The sequence below is a fragment of the Equus quagga genome, chromosome 7 (genome assembly GCF_021613505.1).
Source record: "Equus quagga isolate Etosha38 chromosome 7, UCLA_HA_Equagga_1.0, whole genome shotgun sequence".
In the NCBI taxonomy this organism is placed as follows: domain Eukaryota; kingdom Metazoa; phylum Chordata; class Mammalia; order Perissodactyla; family Equidae; genus Equus; species Equus quagga.
The window spans coordinates 71,391,022-71,407,281 of record NC_060273.1 but is presented as its reverse complement, the minus strand read 5'-3'; the positions used below and the strand labels follow the sequence as shown (position 1 = coordinate 71,407,281).

Sequence of the window (16,260 nt, the reverse complement as noted above, 5' to 3'; positions counted from 1 at the left end):
ATCTTTGCGTGGCTGGCTCCTTCTTGACATTTAGGTCTTAGCTTAAATGTTAATCTCAGAGATGTCTTTTCTTACCACCTTACTATTTTTTTTTTATTGAGGAATAATTGACATAAAACATCATATTAGTTTCAGGTATACAATATAGTGATTCGATATTTATATATTTTGCAAAATGATGACCATGATAAGTCTAGTAAACATCTGTCACCATACAGAGTTACAATATCTTTTTTTTCTTATGATGAGAAGTTTTAAGCCTTAGTTTCTAAGCCTCAGTTTCCTCAACTGCAAAAATGAGACTAGTAATAATGTCCTCATAAGATTGCTTTGAGATAAATAAGGTGTATAAAAGTATTTAGCATAGAGCCTGATGTACTCTCTGTATGAGTATGTACACATTAATTACTGATTCTTCGTAATTATTCATAAGAATTGAATGAAAGAAGAAAATTGATTGGCTTTTATATGGAAGGTTTCTAGGCAAGGTCAGTCCTCATTTTGGCATTAAATGAAATGTAGATCTTGAAGGCTAGAGCTGGACGGGAATTTGGGGTGGAAGATCGAACATAAGTGGGGAATGTGCTGCTGTGTATATTAAAGACCAAAGCACATCCCATTGTCTCCATGAAGTCTCAGACCTTTCCATTGTAGATTCCAGTGGCATTTATCTGAATGATGTCTCTCTGGCTTAATCATATTTTGCCTTGTTTTCTTTGTTAACTCTATGAATTTGTCTTGTTTCCTTAAGTAAATTCTTTAGTTCTTTCAGAAACAGGATCTTGTTTTCTCTTGTGTTGGTTTATTCATTTCACTCACAGGGGTGGGTGCGGTGTTTCCAGCAGTAGTTATTGGGCATCCCTAGGCCTTGAGGTGTAGCGGGGAAGAAGGTTGACACAGTGTCCGCTGCCCTCTGGGTTGTGAGTGAGCCGTGCGGGGGAAGGATAGAATTGGTGCTGTCCTGAGTAAACTGAGCTCAGGCTCACAGGCTTAGCGAGTAGGAGGGTGCTGGATTTAGCACCTTGAGTACTGACTTGAGGGATTTGGATTTAATCTTGTAAAAAGCTGGCAAAGCCAGGAATTATTTTATTTGGGGTCCTCTTGGAAAAGTGACCATTTTATCTTAGGAAGATATAGTAAACTGATTGAAGCTGAAATTGTTCACTGTACTTATCCTCTGCAAAAATATAAATAAAATCGTATGTTCGTTCCTATTCAGTGATAGGCACCGTAGTGAAGACTTTGGTACAAATAAAACATTTGAGTGATGTTAAAATGTTAAAAATGTACTTAGTGTATTTGTTAATTATGCTTGCCACACATTAGCCAAAAATGATACCGTAGCCTCTAGGGAGTAGGAAAAGAAACATACAGTTTGAACTTGCCTGCCCAATACATCCTGGTTTAGCTAGCAGACACTACAAGATTAATTGCTTATAAGATGATCATAAGGTCTCCAGTGGCTGGCTGTCACTATCTTCACGCTAATAGCTTAGAGGGAGACAAACAGTTGCCTCATACAGCCCTCCCTGGTAACATCTTCAGGAATGAACATGGTGCTCTCTTCTCTCAGCTGTGTGCCTTTCTCCCTGCTTTCATCCTACAGTGATGAAATTTCTCCACCAAGTGGTCCTTTCCCATCCATGATTTCCTCTCTTATAGAATAATTGGACACTTCTTGTTAATGTCTGTTGTTGCACAATCATATGCTATTCTTCCAGAGTGGGGCTAATAATCACAGAGCTGTTCATTTCTCAGGGGTGTCACAGCTTTGCCTGCCATTTTGGTTTTTGTAGACCTTTCCTGGTTTTACTTTGACTGTGTTTATTTTTCTTTAAGCATTGAATGAGATGGAAGACATGGTGCAAGAAGACGGAGAGGTGGTGCCTGAGAGTGGACATGAGACTCCAGCTCACAGCCAGGCAGTTATTCCTGTGGATGTTGACGAGGAACAAGCAGGTAATCATGTGATTTCCTACGTTCACGGTTCTGAAAACTAGGGCCTGACTCTAATGAAGAAGTAAAACACTGAGAATGATTGTTTTTTGACATTACAGCTAACGGTGTCTTACATGCTTTCTATTATGGAGGCCTGTATTATATTGATGTTCGCCTTGCTGCATGTGGATGTGTATCTAATTAAAGCTTGGTTTTGGGTTTTTGTAACTACGGCAACAACTCCTTTTTTTATATTGGCATATGCACTTGCATGTTTGTGTGTGTATAGAAAAAGAAAGCACTCAAATTGTTGATGGGAAAATAAATAACCTGATTAAATATTCTGCTTGTCCTCTCCCTTCATTTTTGTGGGGAGGAGAGGTTGACCTGGTTTAGTAAACAGACCAAGATCTAGTCTCCGTTTGCCATTAGGTGACTTATGGCACACTATAGAGTCATAAAGCTTTTAAAGATTACCTAATACAGCCCTTCGTTTTACAGATGGGAAAACCAGTATTTTTTCAGAAATTTGAATGATTTGCTCAAGACTACTCAGTCTATGATCAAGGGACAGAATTGAGATCAGAACTCAAGTTTTCTTACTTTTAGTCTGTTGGAAATCTACCTTGTCTTTGAATTGAAAATAACTACCCTTGTTTTAAGTATCTTACAGATGAAGTCACTTATTCACCAAGTATTTATTGAGTGCCTACCCTGTGCCAGGCATCGTACAATGTGACAGGACAAAGACAAGCAAGGTTCCTTGGAGCCTTACATTTTATTGGTGGAATGAATATCAGTCACTTGTCAGAGAGAATTGGGTCATAAGAGCTAGAGGCTTACAACATGTACTGCCAAGCAGATAAAGCATAGCATTTTTTGCATGAATAGAAATACTCAAATAACCAAACTGTAACATGCATCTAGCCTTTCAAGAACATATCTGCTACAGCCAATGAGATAAGACCTTTACTCAGTTAAGAAGAGTTCTCACCAGTCCCATAGATGTCTGAGGTTCACTTTCATTTGCTTTGCCTTCCTTCATACATTTATAAAATTGGGAAAATATCTAGTTCATTTTTTTAAATGATTATTATGACTGTGATTTTGATTATTTTTAGGATGATTTATGTGACTTTTTCAAATATTGAAGGTCCCGAAGAGGGGATGCCATATGATGTTCTATTTTAACTTGCCTTTAGAAATGTATAATGTTGGTTGGCATATTAGTCATACCTAAAGTTTACATAATGCTTTAGAGTTAAAGTGCTTTCACAGTATCTCATCCAAGTATATATTCCATTAAAATGAGTGATAGGGGAGGCTACATACAGCTAAAACATTTCTATGATCCCAGATCCCTGGAGACAGCACTGTGGGCGAGAGCCTTTCTTGGGCAAAAAGTAACTTTTGGCCTGTGCTTTGTTTTAGGACCCAGTGGTCTTCAGCGTGTAGTAAAACCAACCCCAATTACTGTTCACGATTCAGAGAGTGATGATGAGGAAGACAGTCTGGAACTCCAAGAAGTCTGGATTCCTAAAAATGGTGCTCGGCGTTACTCTGAGCGTGAAGAAAAAACAGGAGAGTCATTGCAGTCCAGGGAATTGTCAGGTGAGAGGCTGTCTTACTCTGGCCTGTTAGTGGGAGTCCTCATGAGAACTGATACGTTGGCCTTTATATAATGTGTCCCTGCCACAACTTGGGGTGAAGTTAATATTCCTTATGAAATGTGACAGGAAGCAAGAAAAGCAGTAGCCCGAGGGAGAGGGGACTGTGAATGGTGCTGTCGAGAGCAGGTGGAGCACAGGAAAAAGACTGTGGAGTCAGGGCTCGGAGAAGAGAAGACGTGAGCATTGTGAGCCCCACGCTGGAGGCTTTAGGAAGTTGTGGCATCAGGGCATCAGGGCTTAGGGAGAGGCCTGGGCCTCATGTGAAGGATGACAATTGAGGCCTCCAGAGCAGTGAGAAACCACCTTTTCCCAGGTGCCCATCTGTCCAGTGTGCTCAAGGAATGATGTGGCTAGCTGTGTTTGAGGGAGTCCTAAAGTATGTTCTTAGAAACCTCTGTCTCCCTTGAAATCTAGTCAACAGCCTTCTGCCATTGGCCTCACCGAGAAACTATAATTCTCTTAACTTTTAGGTTCATGCTTCTTCCTTGTCTTGCCTTCCCTTCTGTTTCTCAGAACCATGTGCTTACCACTTTTCAGCAAAGGATGAGATTTTTTAAAATCGTCCATGCATTTTTCCTTGGGTGCCCCACTCCTTAATATGTTTGAATGTTCAGTATACACTTAACACTGAACCTGAAATATAGATACACTTCTGTATATGGAAAGCTCAATTCTTTAGATCTAGAATAACTTACTAACTGACTGATTACTCAATTCTTATTTTATTCCTGTTAAAAAGTTCAGATATCTTTACACTGTGGTTGAAAGGAGCTTTTATGGAAACTGAAATTTAGAAAAGTAATGTAACCAGCTGACTAAACCTAATACTTCCTAGAAAGTTCAGTTTCTGAATTTAGAAACTAGATCACCTGTCAGCCAGATTTAACTTTATTGAAGTATTCCTATATATGTCTGTGTATTGAGCCTTACTGTGCCCCAGGTACTGTGTTAGGTGCTATGAGGGATACAGAGATGAGTAAGTCATGATCTCTCTCTAGGGCACTTGTAGTCTGGTTAAAGAGGTCAGAAACATAGATAATAATATTATAGGGCATATACTACAATGGCTTTGGGGTGGGGGTGCAAAAGAGATTGAACAGAAGTCCAAGGCTGAAGAATTGCTGGGAACAAAGGCCCCAAGGTGGTAAGGCAGGGACATATTCAGAGAAAAGTTTGGGCTGGAGTGTAGAGTGCGTATAGAGGGGACAGGAATGGAAAGTTAGTTTGGAATTAGATTATGGTGAGCACTGAGGGCTGAGCTAAGGAGTATAAACCAGGTAGGCACGAGGGAGCTGGAGAGAATTTTTGAGCAGCTGAGTGATGTGGTCGCCATTATACTTTAGGAAAATTAGTGTTCATTGTTTCCTGTTCCAGATTTACTCTTGCCTTTTGTCCAGAATTTGTACTGAAATCTTTTCTTTTCCTTGGGCCATTCTTCTTTTTCTGTAAGCAGTAAGTGGAAAAGGCAAGACTCCACTTCGAAAGAGGTACAACTCCCATCAGATGGGCCAGTCGAAGCAGTTTCCCCTCGAGGAAAGCAGCTGTGAGAAAGGCTGTCAGGTCACCAGTGAGCAGATCAAAGCCGATATGAAAGCAGCTAGGGATATTCCTGAAAAGAAAAAAAACAAGGATGTTTATCCCAGCTGCAGCAGCACCACCGCCAGCACAGTGGGAAACTCCAGCTCACACAGCACTGCTTCTCAAAGCCCCGACTTTGTAAGGACGGTGAACAGCGGCGGCTCTTCCGAGCCTAGCCCTACAGAAGTGGATGTGTCCAGGCAGTGTGTCTGCTCCCCCGGTGGGTCAGAGGACTCTGAGGCCATGGAGGAGGGAGATGCAGAGAGTTCTGTCTGCCCCAGATGCTGCTGTCACAGGCCCCAGGAATCCCAAAGGAGAACTAGCAGGTGTTCTGATGAGGAACGTCCTTCAACCAGCCGAGCCTGTGTTGTGAATGGCCCGGATGGTACGAGATCCGCCTTTTCCTTTAGGACTCTGCCACAAGGGGGGTCTTCAGGCCCAGCACATGATGAGAGGACTAATGGGAGTGGCTCTGGGGCTACAGGTGAGGACAGGAGGGGGAGCTCCCAGCCTGAGAGCTGTGCCGTGCAGTCTAATGAAGACTACCCTCGGAGGCCCCTAACAAGGGCCAGGAGCAGACTCTCCCATGTACCGCTGGTATCTGAGTCAGGTATGACAATGCTGCAGGCTTAGCAACTGCAGGTTAGGACTTGAGAAGGGCATTAGCTCGTGCCATAAGTTTTCTCATATAAAGCCAGTTTGGCAGATTGAGTTCTCTGTTGGGGTTTCTGTGATCATACAGATTTTGAACTAATTTTCTGCAGTGGGGGGTTGGGGGACAGCATGCAAAATAGCTTGTAAAACAGCCAACCCAGAAAAACTCAAATAGTTACGCTTCTAAGAAAAATATAACTGTATGTATTGACCCTAAATATGATACTGATTCTGTTGTCTTAAGTCCCAGTAGGTAAACTCTGCTCCCGTCCCACACTTAGAGAAGTCTTAACTCTTAGTGAACTTTTAAACCTTAGCCAAAAAGTGAGGGCCTGAAGTGGCTGGGGCCGGGTGAACATGTATGGGTGTACCCCTATATCTGCCTGTACAGTACTTAGTAATTTTTTCTGAAGTCTAGTTTTGCTTCCAGTTAGGTTTGCCAGGAGATAAGCAGGTAAGTAAGTAGTTTAGCTGAGAATTATTTTGGTGAAGGTATACTCGAAACATACATACCCGTATAAGCTCATTAATGATTTATAATGTGTATACCAAGGCATTGGATTGGGTGGGGGGTAAGTACATTTCTTAATCATAATTCTGTTTATATTTCTGACTTTATTTTAAAGTAATCTCTCCTGCCTTTATTAAGTCATGAATACCTGTCAATGTATAATAATATATTTTAATTTTCTCCAAGTCTCAATTTTAAAATCTTAAAATCAGCCCCAGAACATAGAGTCAATGCTTTTTTATATACTAAATAGAGCTGATTGAATCATGTGCTCTTAAACTAATAAAAATAAGCTTTTATAGGATAAATATGAGACCTTAATTATGTTTATATTATATCATAGTAGTATAAACTCGTATTAAAATATGAGTTATATTTGAAGATTTTGTTATGCTTTGCAAGGACTAGTTCTGCCATATGATGAAAATACTTTTCCCAGCTTGAATTTTAAATGCTTTAAGATACCCTTTTTTACATATAACATAAAATTTACCATTTTAACCATTTTGAAGTGTACAGTTCATTGGCGTTAAGTGCGTTCACACTGTTCTGCAGCCGTCACCACCATCCATCTGTACTTTGTCATCATCCCAAACTGAAACTCTGTACCCATTAAACAGAAGCTCCCCTTATGACACCTTTTGTTGCATGGTTTTTCATATTTGTAAAATCAGATCTACATGTTTACCTTTATAATGTCTTTATTTTTATGCTGTAGAAGGCCTTCCCTACTCCTGGTTCAAATAACTGTTCACATCTTCTCATTCTTTTATTCATTTATATTTTACGGGGTTTTTTTTGGTTTTTTTTTTTTTTTTTTTTTGATGAGGAAGATTGTCCCTGAACTAACATCTGTGCCAGTCTTCCTCTATTTTGTATTCGGGATGAGCCCACAGCATGGCTTGACAAGTGGTGTAGGTCCGGACCTGGGATCTGAACCTGTGAACCCCACCCCACCGAAGTGGAGCACGCAAACTTAACCACTGCACCACTAGGCGGGCCTGCCCCTTGGGTTCTTTATTGTAATCTGTGGAAACTAACTTTATTTTTTTATTTCAAATTGTCACCAAGTTGTCTCAGTAGTATTTATTGACATCTATTCTCGTGTCCTTATTTTGAAATGCTCTTTGATCATGTACCTGAGACAGACTTAGGTTTATCTCTGGGCATTCTATTCCACTCCAGTGTTCTGTCCTCTTTCATTATTGTTTTTCAAAATTTTCTTGGCTTGTCATGCATTCATTATTTTTTTAGTTGTATTTGAGAATAATTTAGTCAAGCTCCAAAAGCAAATCTTCTTGGTTTGTTTGCAATTCTGTTACATTGATCAACTGAAAAGATAATTGTCATTTTTACAGGATTGAGTCTTCCTATTTAGGGACTACTTTGTCTCCAAGTTTGTCTTATGTCTCTTGGTGAAGTTTTACAGTTGTTGCTTTGTTTTGGTTTGGTTTACTATAGATCCTTCACATTAAACCATAGGGGCTTTGACTTCTTTTTTGCCTTATGTTGTGCTATATCCCCTTTACCATTTCCTTCTGATTTGTCTCATCACTAGAACTTTTTCTCAGGACAAATAATTCCCTAGAATTAAAAAGAGAAAAATTTCATTTATGTAGTTCTTTTTACTTTTTTGGGTAAATTGCATCTGTTATCTTGTGACTTTTTTTTTCAATTTGAGAAGACTTCTAATATATGTAGCTAATGTGTGTATAGTAGGTAAATTATTTCCGAATATTTTTTAAACACAATACAAATGTCCATTTACTTTCAATAACAACTCTTCTGGAGAAATGTCCAAGTACTGATTTTTAATAGTATCCAGATCTCTTTTGGAAAGAAGAAGTTATTTGGGTGGCTTTCAACTGGTTATTTTTAATGTTATCTAGCATGTTTTTGATATCCATGGGCCATTCTGCTTTAAAAGTTTTAAGGAGAAAAATCCAATCTAATAAAGGAACAAACTTGGTTGAATGTTACGGATTTTTTTAAATCACTTCAGAGAAAACATTTGAGTTTTTTAATTTGGTTTTCAGTGTATGGCCTTATGTAGTTACTTGTCTTGTGAATTTCTATGTGGGGAATAAATGCCTGTAAGTTGTTCTTTTTTATCCTCATTATGTAATACTTTATAAAATAAATACTGCAAAAATAACTAATGGGATTGTCAAAGAATAGCATTTAAGGTGAATATGGTATGGTTCTCCTAAATACTAACCTCCTTCCTTGACACCCTAAGACTGGATTGGTCTACTTTTCTGTATTTCTCTAGCACTTCTGCACTAATGCTAACTACACTGTGTTGTGATTCCATGTTTTACTGTCTATCTTTCCAATAGACTATGAGCTCCATGAGGGCAGGGACAGTGTCTGCTTGTTCACCATTATATTTCCAGCCTCTAGCACAATGTCTTACATGGTATGGGGCTCAGTGAATAACTGTGAACTTAATAAGTGGTAGGAACCATCATATGAGGTATGTTAATACTGATGGATATATGAAATCACTAATAATTGTCCCTAAACAAAAAGGGAGGCATGAGAAAATAACAAACACAATGAAGTCTTGTTTTCCTTTTACGTTGGGAAACCTTTGTTTTGCAAGGTTATCTACATATAAAGTGTGACTTAGCTTTATAACCTTTCTTAGAAGACATAAACTGCCAATTTGGGCACTCTGGAGAGCAGGAAATTTAACTTTGAATACTATATTCTGATCAATTAAAGAGGAGTGGAGAGAGCTATCTAGGAAGGTGAGAAGTTTGGAAATTGGATCAGAAAAGGAAAATGCTAAAAAAGATTTTTATTTGAACACTGTCACGAAGGAATGGAGAAAGACCTTTTTTTGTTTTTCGATTGTTTTTATTTTCATGGTACTGGGAGAGGGAACCAGGACCGATTATTGGTTCTAACAGGTGTGTGAATTTTGGCTGTCACGTGAAAGGTGCTGCATTTAGAAGATTCTTTGTCAATGAAGATAATTAGATTTTGCATCAGGTTTCTTCAGGAATAGTTTTCATGTTTTTCCAGAACCCCAGGGTTTTGCTTGGGTTCAGGGTCCTTGGAGGAAGTTTGATGGGTAGAACTCTTGGGCTCCCTTTTAGGCTTCAGCCAAAGCAGCTGCTTTCAATTGTTTCGCATAGTAGGGTTTCACAAAGATTTCAAATGGTGGAGGAAAGGGTTCAGGTGTGTCAAAAAAACAGTTGGACTAGGTCTCTAGACTTCCCATCTAACCCAAAACCATTGGAAATTTGCAGTATTCGAACCTTGTATCCCTGTCTTTCTTTGTAATCTTTCATGTTCGAAGTTAGAGATTTACCAGGCGGAATATTTGTAATCTCGTGGTGTATCTGAAAGAGCACCATGGTGGGATTTAATCTGTGAGGGTCAACCTTATTTCATTCAGTATCTGCTCTGCTACAGGCTGATTATAAAAAATGAGGACAGGGACTTTTAGTGTCTTGTTTTAGAATATATATATGCCTGTTTAGTCTTCGAGATGAATTTAGAACGTGTATTTAAATAAACTCAACATAATATTTGCTTTTATAATTAAACTATAATATTTTAGAACAATACTAGTAAATGAATTAGAGCTTTACTAACCATGGTTTGGCAGATAAGAGATTGCAGGTTTTCTAGCATAGTGACTGGCACCAGATTGCCTGGATTTGACGCCTAGTTCTACCACTTACTCCTTGGCAAGCTATTTTACTTTCCCATGTCTCAGTTTCCTAATCTGTAAAGTAAGGAGAATAATAAATCTATCTCAGAGGGTTATTATAAGGATCACATTAGTTAATACAAGTAAAACCCTTAGAAAAGTGCCTGACACACAGTAAGTGCTCAGTAAATATTTGCTATTATTTTTATTCCATTTATGTAACTGTGATGCATTCATTCATTCATTCAGTGAATGTTGAGTGCTAGTTCATTCAGTAAGTGTTCATTTTAGCTCATTGCTAGTGGCTGACATTGATACAAAGATGAAATAAGACACTGTTGCCTTCAAGAAAGTTTTAGCTTAAATAGCAAAACAAAACAAATATATAGGGGATTACAGAACCATATATAATGTTTGGGGATCCGGATGACTTGTTAGAGCAGGTGGCATTTGAGCTGGACCTTTCAGGGATGGGTGGTATTTCAAAAGGTGAAGTCAGGAAAGGTGTTCTGGGCAAGAAGAAGCTAGAATGATTATTGGCTTCAGAGGCATTGTCAATGGGAGATGACTAGGATATGGTATGGAATAGTTGAGAACAGGTGGGACTAAAGCACAGCTCCAAATGTCAGGCATTGAAACGTATGTGCTAAGAGATAGTCAATAATTTAAAGTTGTTTAGCAGGAAGGTAGTGACCTTAATCCACCAGTAGTACTTAGGATGGGTGGAGTGACTAGAGATGAGAATGTTAATTAGGTTGTTGGAATGGCCCAGGTATGAAAAGGGATATTAAGTTTGATGTAGATGTGTTTGAGATAAGGGAGGGCGATCTTGCTTTGGAACAGTCTGTTGGAAAGAGCGATCTGACTGTATTCCATTGGGAACCAAGTCACAGATTTGAGAGTTGCCTTGATGGAGTTTATACATATGCAGTTGAATGTGCTCTCTTGAAGGAAAGAAAGCAAGGCTAAAATCTGGATTTCCCTGTTGCTTTTTCTAGAGGTTGCCAAAACAAAGTCACGTCATGCCATGAAGCGGAAGCGGACAGCAGATAAGTCTACCAGTACCAGTGATCCTGTGATTGAGGATGACCATGTCCAGGTGAAGGGAAAGACTCTCACTTACCTTTCAGTCTAGCCAAGTTCCTGAGTGATGGAAAGAGACTCAAGTTTCCATTCTTATATAATTTCTTTGCCCTAAAGGGAAGAAATTGGTAACAGCTGCTTATCACTTGTGCCAGTGGAAACATTTGAGCTTTAAAAACAAAAGTCGGCCTGTGGCTGAGTGGTTAAGTTTGCATGCTCCTCTTCAGTAGGCGGCCCAGGGTTTCGCTGGTTTGGATCCCGGCTGTGGACCTAGCACCACTCATCAGGGCACGCTGAGGCAGCGTCCCACGTAGCACAACCAGAGGGACCTACCATTAGAATATACAACTATGTACCAGGGACCTTTGGGGAGAAGAAGAAAAGAAAAAAGATTGGCAACAGATATTAGCTCAGGTGCCAATCTTCAAAAAAAAGAAAAGAAAAGTATAGAGTGATACATCTAACTTTTTAATTTTTCTCGTTGTAGGTCCTTGTATTAAAGTCCAAAAATCTTGTTGGAGTTACTATGACCAACTGTGGAATCACAGATCTAGTGCTAAAAGACTGTCCGAAGATGATGTTCATCCATGGTAGGTATTTAGGTCCATGTCATTCAAGAGCATCAAGAATGAGTTTAAAGAATTAAGGACTCATAAATACTACAATAACATTACTATATTATTTTTTCAAAGGAATCCTTATGTTGGATTCTTTCTAATTCTGTCCTCATTCTGTAGTTCTCAAATAATTACGCCATAGTATTTGTGAGGGACCATGTGCAGAGACTTGGTTCATCTTTTAAAATAGCCTCCCCTCCCATTTCTTCCAAATGGTGACTGCTTCCTAATCTGACACAGGAGATGAACAACCTGTATGGGCTTTGGAGTCAAATAGACCTCAGCTTGCATCCTGCCTCTGCCATTTGCTAACAGTGTCATGTTGGACGTGTTTTTGTAAATGTTTTTTGAGGGGAGTGATGACTGGGCCTTAAGTGCTTAACTGCTGTGTATTTGATTGATATGATCAGTCATAACCACAATTCATGGCACATTATCATTAGTCCAAGCCCCACTTTGCTTTTTTGGTCGCATTTGTCCTACACTGCCAATTCCACCAGCTCCCACCATCTATACTTGTGTATTTAATATATGTCTCTCCGGTCTATCTTTCGTATCTTTACTTGTATACATATTTCTCTCTAAACAAACAATAGGGTATTATTTTGTGTGAGCTTTAAAAATTTTAGATACATAGTATGTCCTGTACATGATCTTAGTTTTCCATTTTCACTCAAAATTATATTTTTGATACCTATCTGTGTAAAATTATGAAAATCTGACTTGTTTCTTGCCTTGGGCAAGTTATATATTCTCTGTGTTCATTTTTTTCAATCTGTAAAGTGCATAATTGTACCTTATAAAGCATTTGTGAAGGTTAAATGCAGTGATTGGATATACAGTAGAGGGTCTGACCTCTAGTAAAAAGCCTAGTAAATGTTAATTTGTATTATATTAGTATTGCAAAAAAATATTTAGGAACCTTCTTTTCTTTGCACTTCTACAATACTGGTAGTAAATAAAACAAAGAAATCTTTATCAAACATGTTGTCTTAAACTAGGAGAATCCCAGAAAGGAGAGAGAAAACTTAGATTTAAATACTACCTCTCTCCTGAATTCTAGAAGACTCCAGTCCTGGGGGCCCTAGACCCCATGTTCACCCTTAAGGGGTGGTACTTTACTCAATACCAACCAACAGGGTCTTAAAACATCTAATAAATGACTATCTCCTACTAGAATTTCCTCCTGAAACAGAACAGGAGCCCCTCAAAAGCTCAGCGGTCGAAACAGCAGGGGAGCCCAGCCCAACTTCAGGCAGCATTGTAAGAGCTTGCAGGCTGTCAGCATCTCCCCTCTGGAAGTCTGAGACTCTAACTCTCAACCTTCGGCCTCCGCTGGTTGACTTCTCATTCCTTTCTCTGCTTTGAGCTCTGAGAATCTGACTGATTTTCACCTCTGTGCTTGACTCTCTGGTGATTCTTTCCATATTTTGTCTAACTTACTAATGGATCACATGGCCTCAGGCCCTGCCTTTTGCCCTTAAACCAAATTGTTCAGCTCAGCTTATCATGGGACAGAGGATCTTAGGTAAGTAGCTCAGTCCCTAGATACCCACTGACCAAGTCAATGGTGGATGAGATGACTAAATGAGATTAGAACTGACCTTAGCCATGTCTGGTTTTATAGCAGAGAACCGCTGAACCATATCGCTATCTAGTCCTCCCTCTCTCTCCTCCTTTCCTGTCCCCAGCACTGCTTCCCCTCCCTCCTGCCATGTCACAGAAGGCGAAAATGAGTCTGAAAGGCAGGAGACTTGCTCAGTGTTCAAATGTCAGAGTTAGTTACAGGCCTAGATTGCTCAGGAAGATAATGGCATTTGAGTCAAGGATGTTATAGTAGCTGTCTTTGTGAAATGTTAAAAAGATCAAGTATATTGGCCTTATGGTTTTATAATATCTTTCTTCTGATTCTCTCTCTTGAGTTGGACCAGGTTGAAATCTATGATAAAAATTGGAGCAGACTGAAATTTGAGATTAAAAAAAGGGAAGGAGATATTTTTCTGAAGTTGGTATACTATTGTAGTTAAATGTGTTTAATCACAAGCCAAATACTGTAAAATTTCATTCCCCATAGGGAAGATAGAAAACAACCAAACACACGGACACAAAGAATAGATTGATGTTACCAATCTATTACCAGAGGGGACGGGGAGAGTGGGGAGAATGAAAGAGGTAAAAGGGCACAGATGTATGGTGACAGATAGCAGTTAGACTTTGGATGGTAAAGACAATGTAGTCTACACAGAAATCGAAATATAATGATGGACAGCTGAAATTTATAGAATGTTATAAACCAAGATTACCTCAATAAAAATTTTTTTAATTAAAAAAATATGTTTATTATATCACAGTTACTTTTGTCTATAATCCCACATTTTATATGTTAAACAGGAAGAATATGTAGTCATGTTTCAGACCAGCACTTTGAGTAGAACTTTGTGCAGTGACGGAAGTGTTCTGTGTCTGCACTGTTCAGTATGGTAACCATTGGCCACATGTGACTGTGGAATACTTGAACTATGGCTCATGCCCGAGGAACTGAATTGTTAATTTTATTACATTTCAATTAATTTAGATTTAACCAGCCACAGGTGGCTAGTGGCTACCACATTGGACTGTACAACTTTAGACCAAAGTATCCAAATAGTTCTGGATCTTTATTTTTAAAGTTCTGCTTTTATACTTAATAGGAATAAAATTAGGAAAAATAGGAAATAATAGGAATTAAAATTAATTCTGCTCATTTCCTGTGGATGAATGAAAGATAATATATGTGAATTTTTTCAGATTTATTTGCCCATTACTGTTAAAATTGTATAATTTAATAGTTACCATTTTTCATTCTTTTCAATAAATATTTCCTAAGAAATTCCTATGTTTATCCAGGTCATTCTCTGGGTGTTGGATTCCTTGCCAGTAAAATCTTAGCTAGGAAAAGATACCTTAACATCCCTTCTAGCATGAAGGTGACCCCCTTTTGAACAGGACAGAATCACACTTTCCAGATCGTTCTGATGTGTCAGTTGTACTTTATGGTGGTACTTGACCTATGTGACCTATGTGAAAAATGTTTATATCTGCAGTAATTTATACTAATAAAAGTTAGGCCAGTCCTCCAAAGATGATTCCACATAGGCTATTCATTGGCCTATTAGTTTGTATAACTCGTTTGTAGAGCTTACCGTTGTCTTCATTTTGTAGCTACCAGGTGCAGGGTACTGAAACATTTAAAAGTAGAAAATGCACCAATTGTAAACCGATTTGACTATGCACAATGCAAGAAGCTGAATATGGATCAGGTACTAGACCAGATACTAAGGATGCCTCCAGAGCGGAACCGCATCATCTACCTACGGCCAATGCAGCAGGTAACGAGCTTGCTCCTTTCTTATGACACACAGTGCAGTGGTTTTTTGTTTTTTAGTCTTCAGCCTGTTTAGATTTGGCATTCATTCATACACTCAACCCACAGTAATGAGTCTTTAGATTCTCCAGAGTTCTTTTGACCAAGCTAGACTGCCTTGCCAGTTTTCCTCCTTAATGCTTCTCTGCTAGACTTTTGGGGGTTTTTAGCAAGTTATATGATGAAGGGAGTTGTTATTTGACAAGTTTTTATACTTGTTAAAAGTTGCCTGTGGTTAAGAGCACAGACAGATTTCAGACTGCCTGATTCAAATTCTAGTTCACTGACCTGCAGCAGATTACTCAACTTCTGTGTCTTAGTTTCTTCATCTGTAATGGTGGAATAAAAAAACCCTACAGTTAATGTGATGGTTAAATTAATGCACGTGAAGTGTTAGAACAGTTGCTGGCACGTAGTAAGCAGTCATATGATAGCCACTATTATTATTATCATTATCATTATTATTAAGAGTAAACATTTTCTTTTTATTCTATCTATTTGAGATGACGGATGTTGGCTGAACCTACTTTGGCAGTCATTTCACAATATGTATAAATCAGACTTTCATGCTGTACGCCTTAAACCTATACAGTGATGTATGTCAATTATTTCTCAATAAAACTGGAAAAAAAAAAAGTAAACATTGTACTCTGTACTTGATGCCAAAAGAAAGCTTAAAGGAAATATTAAACAACCTTTGCAGTTAGTCTTTGAGCCTGGCCCCCAAAGAGTCATTTCAACACACAAATAGGGGCTGGTCTGGTGGCGCAGCGGTTAAGTTTTCATGTTCCGCTTCAGCGGCCCAGGGTTCGCCGGTTTGGATCCCAGGTGCAGACATGGCACCACTTGGCAAGCATGCTGTGGTAGGCATCCCACATATAAGAAAAAGTAGAGGAAGATGGGCACAGATGTGAGCTCAGGGCCAGTCTTCCTCAGCAAAAAAAAAGAAAACAATGGAGGATTGGCAGCAGAAGTTGGCTCAGAGCTAATCTTCCTCAAAACAAACAAACAAATTGTTTGTTGGCTGAAAAATACACAGGACATCATCCTTCCCTCAAGAAGTTTGCCTTTCAGAGAAGGAGGTAGACGTGTATGCCACAAAGATGGCAGAGTGGGCTTTCATAAGGAGAGATAGGGAAGAG

At 39.0% G+C, this 16,260-nt stretch overlaps 2 protein-coding genes across 7 annotated transcripts in view; one reads left to right on the top strand and one right to left on the bottom strand.

Annotated features, from left to right (window-relative positions):
- The window catches only part of FBXO38 (F-box protein 38), a 55,059-nt gene that overhangs the window by 35,510 nt on the left and 3,289 nt on the right, over positions 1-16,260 (top strand). For 4 of the 6 annotated variants that reach the window (XM_046665693.1, XM_046665694.1, XM_046665692.1 and 1 more), the window contains 6 exons: positions 1,840-1,959; positions 3,370-3,549; positions 5,062-5,796; positions 11,014-11,114; positions 11,586-11,688; positions 14,917-15,083. In XM_046665693.1, coding sequence (XP_046521649.1) covers positions 1,840-1,959; positions 3,370-3,549; positions 5,062-5,796; positions 11,014-11,114; positions 11,586-11,688; positions 14,917-15,083 — 1,406 coding nt within the window. The remainder of the gene's footprint in view (positions 1-1,839; positions 1,960-3,369; positions 3,550-5,061; positions 5,797-11,013; positions 11,115-11,585; positions 11,689-14,916; positions 15,084-16,260) is intronic. The other 2 variants (XM_046665696.1, XM_046665698.1) reach the window with 2 other exon arrangements.
- Positions 11,141-16,260, bottom strand: part of HTR4 (5-hydroxytryptamine receptor 4) — a 181,489-nt gene continuing 176,369 nt past the window's right edge. The window contains exon 11 of the transcript XR_006889299.1: positions 11,141-11,209. The gene's annotated coding sequence lies outside the window, so the exon portion shown is untranslated. The remainder of the gene's footprint in view (positions 11,210-16,260) is intronic.